This window comes from Corylus avellana, chromosome ca1 (assembly GCF_901000735.1).
Source record: "Corylus avellana chromosome ca1, CavTom2PMs-1.0".
NCBI classification, from domain to species: Eukaryota; Viridiplantae; Streptophyta; class Magnoliopsida; order Fagales; family Betulaceae; genus Corylus; species Corylus avellana.
Window position 1 is genome coordinate 47,443,575 of NC_081541.1, and position 1,799 is coordinate 47,445,373.

Below are 1,799 nucleotides of genomic sequence, written 5' to 3' on the forward strand. Positions count from 1 at the left end.
GTATGAACATGAAAACAACTGAAACCGTGGTGGGTGCTTAAAACAAGTCATCACACGGTCACACCCATAACCCCGCCAATTACGCAGCTTGTCTGCATCCTCTTCAACCCCGCTTCACATCACAGAGAGAGAGAGAGAGATATGGAGGAGCATGATGAGGAATCGGCGGTGGGATCGGAGGAGTATTTGTTCAAGATAGTGCTGATTGGGGACTCAGCAGTGGGGAAGTCGAACCTCCTGTCCCGCTTCGCTCGCAACGAGTTCGATACAAACACCAAGGCGACCATCGGAGTGGAGTTCCAGACCCAGTTGGTGGAAATCGACGGCAAACAAGTGAAGGCCCAGATCTGGGACACTGCCGGCCAAGAGCGCTTCAGGGCCGTCACCTCCGCTTACTACAGAGGCGCCGTCGGTGCACTCCTTGTTTACGACATTACTCGCCGGACTACCTTTGACAGCGTCACCCGCTGGCTCGATGAACTCACCAGTAAGTTAACACTACTTCTTTTTCTCATTCTCTCTCTCCCTCGTTTCTCAATAAATCTGGGAAATTACCCATATATAATAATAATAATAATAATATAGGATATGTGAGTTTTTTTAGCTATATAAATAAATTTTATTAATGCAAAAAAGGTGGAAGTAGATTAAAATCTAATTTTGTCACCAAGTTCTTGCTGGAGTTTATGGAGATAGTGCAAAAAAAAAAAGTACAAATTAAATTAAAAATGCCTCTAGTTATTCTGATATTTTGCTAATTAATCTCTGGCTCGAATGGTATATTCTCTTCCCATCAGAATGATGAGGTGGTGGGTGAGGTTGTGGGTTTAAGACCACGAGCTGTATATGTAATTTACCAATAAAAAAAATTTAAGAAATTTACTCCAAAATTCGGTCAATCTTGTATAGGTTAGTAGAGGTGTTGCATCTTATTGAAGATGTCAGTAGATTGCACACTGAGCTCTGGATAGCCAATGCTACAGAAGAAAGGTGAAAGTGGCCTATCGGTGGTCCACCGGGGCATTACTCTGATGCTTAAGTCAGTGATGACCTTCGAGAAGGAAAGTAAGAGTGTTTCGCAAGGATAAAGTCAGCGTACATTTCCTTTTATAGAGTGTTTCACACGTGTAGTTATTTTTCCTTTTTATGGGGGGTGGCTAAGAGAATTTTATTTCATGGTGGTGAAGGGTATTCATCTCTTAACCTTAGGTATAGCAGTCACCTAAAGAGGCATATTCTTCCTTCTTATTGTTTATTTTCTTTCAGACCATTGTTTCCAATCTTGTTTCATTGAGGCATATAAATTTTTTACTTAATTATTAAGTGTATTCATCTCTGATTCTCTCTCTGATGCCATTCTTTTGCAATGTTTTACATTTATGATTTCTTTCTTTTCTCCCTGTATGTGGCCCTTAATTTGTAAGCAAAGTTCGAATTGGATTAATGCAGCTCATTGTGACAGCACTATGGCTAGAATGTTGGTTGGAAACAAGTGTGATTTGGAGGATATCAGAGATGTTAGTGTAGAGGAGGGCAAAGGGCTTGCAGAAGCACAAGGATTATTCTTTATGGAGACATCTGCACTGGATGCTACCAACGTTCATGCTGCATTTGAGGTTGTTATCCGGGAGATTTACAACAATATCAGCAGAAAAGTCCTCAATTCTGATTCTTATAAGGCTGAATTGTCGGCAAATCGAGTAAGCCTGGTTAATGGTGCAGGCTCATCCAAGACAAGTTCTTTCAATTTCTCTTGTTGTTCTAAATGATCTAATTAATATTATGTTATTTCAGTTTTA

The 1,799-nt window shown here is 40.5% G+C and overlaps 1 protein-coding gene across 1 annotated transcript; it reads left to right on the plus strand.

Moving 5' to 3' along the window:
* LOC132180766 (ras-related protein RABA5b-like) lies at positions 1-1,799 on the plus strand. Its single transcript, XM_059593709.1, has 2 exons — positions 1-487; positions 1,450-1,799. Exons 1-2 carry the CDS (start codon positions 142-144, stop codon positions 1,767-1,769), a joined length of 666 nt encoding a protein of 221 aa, XP_059449692.1. The 5' UTR covers positions 1-141; the 3' UTR covers positions 1,770-1,799.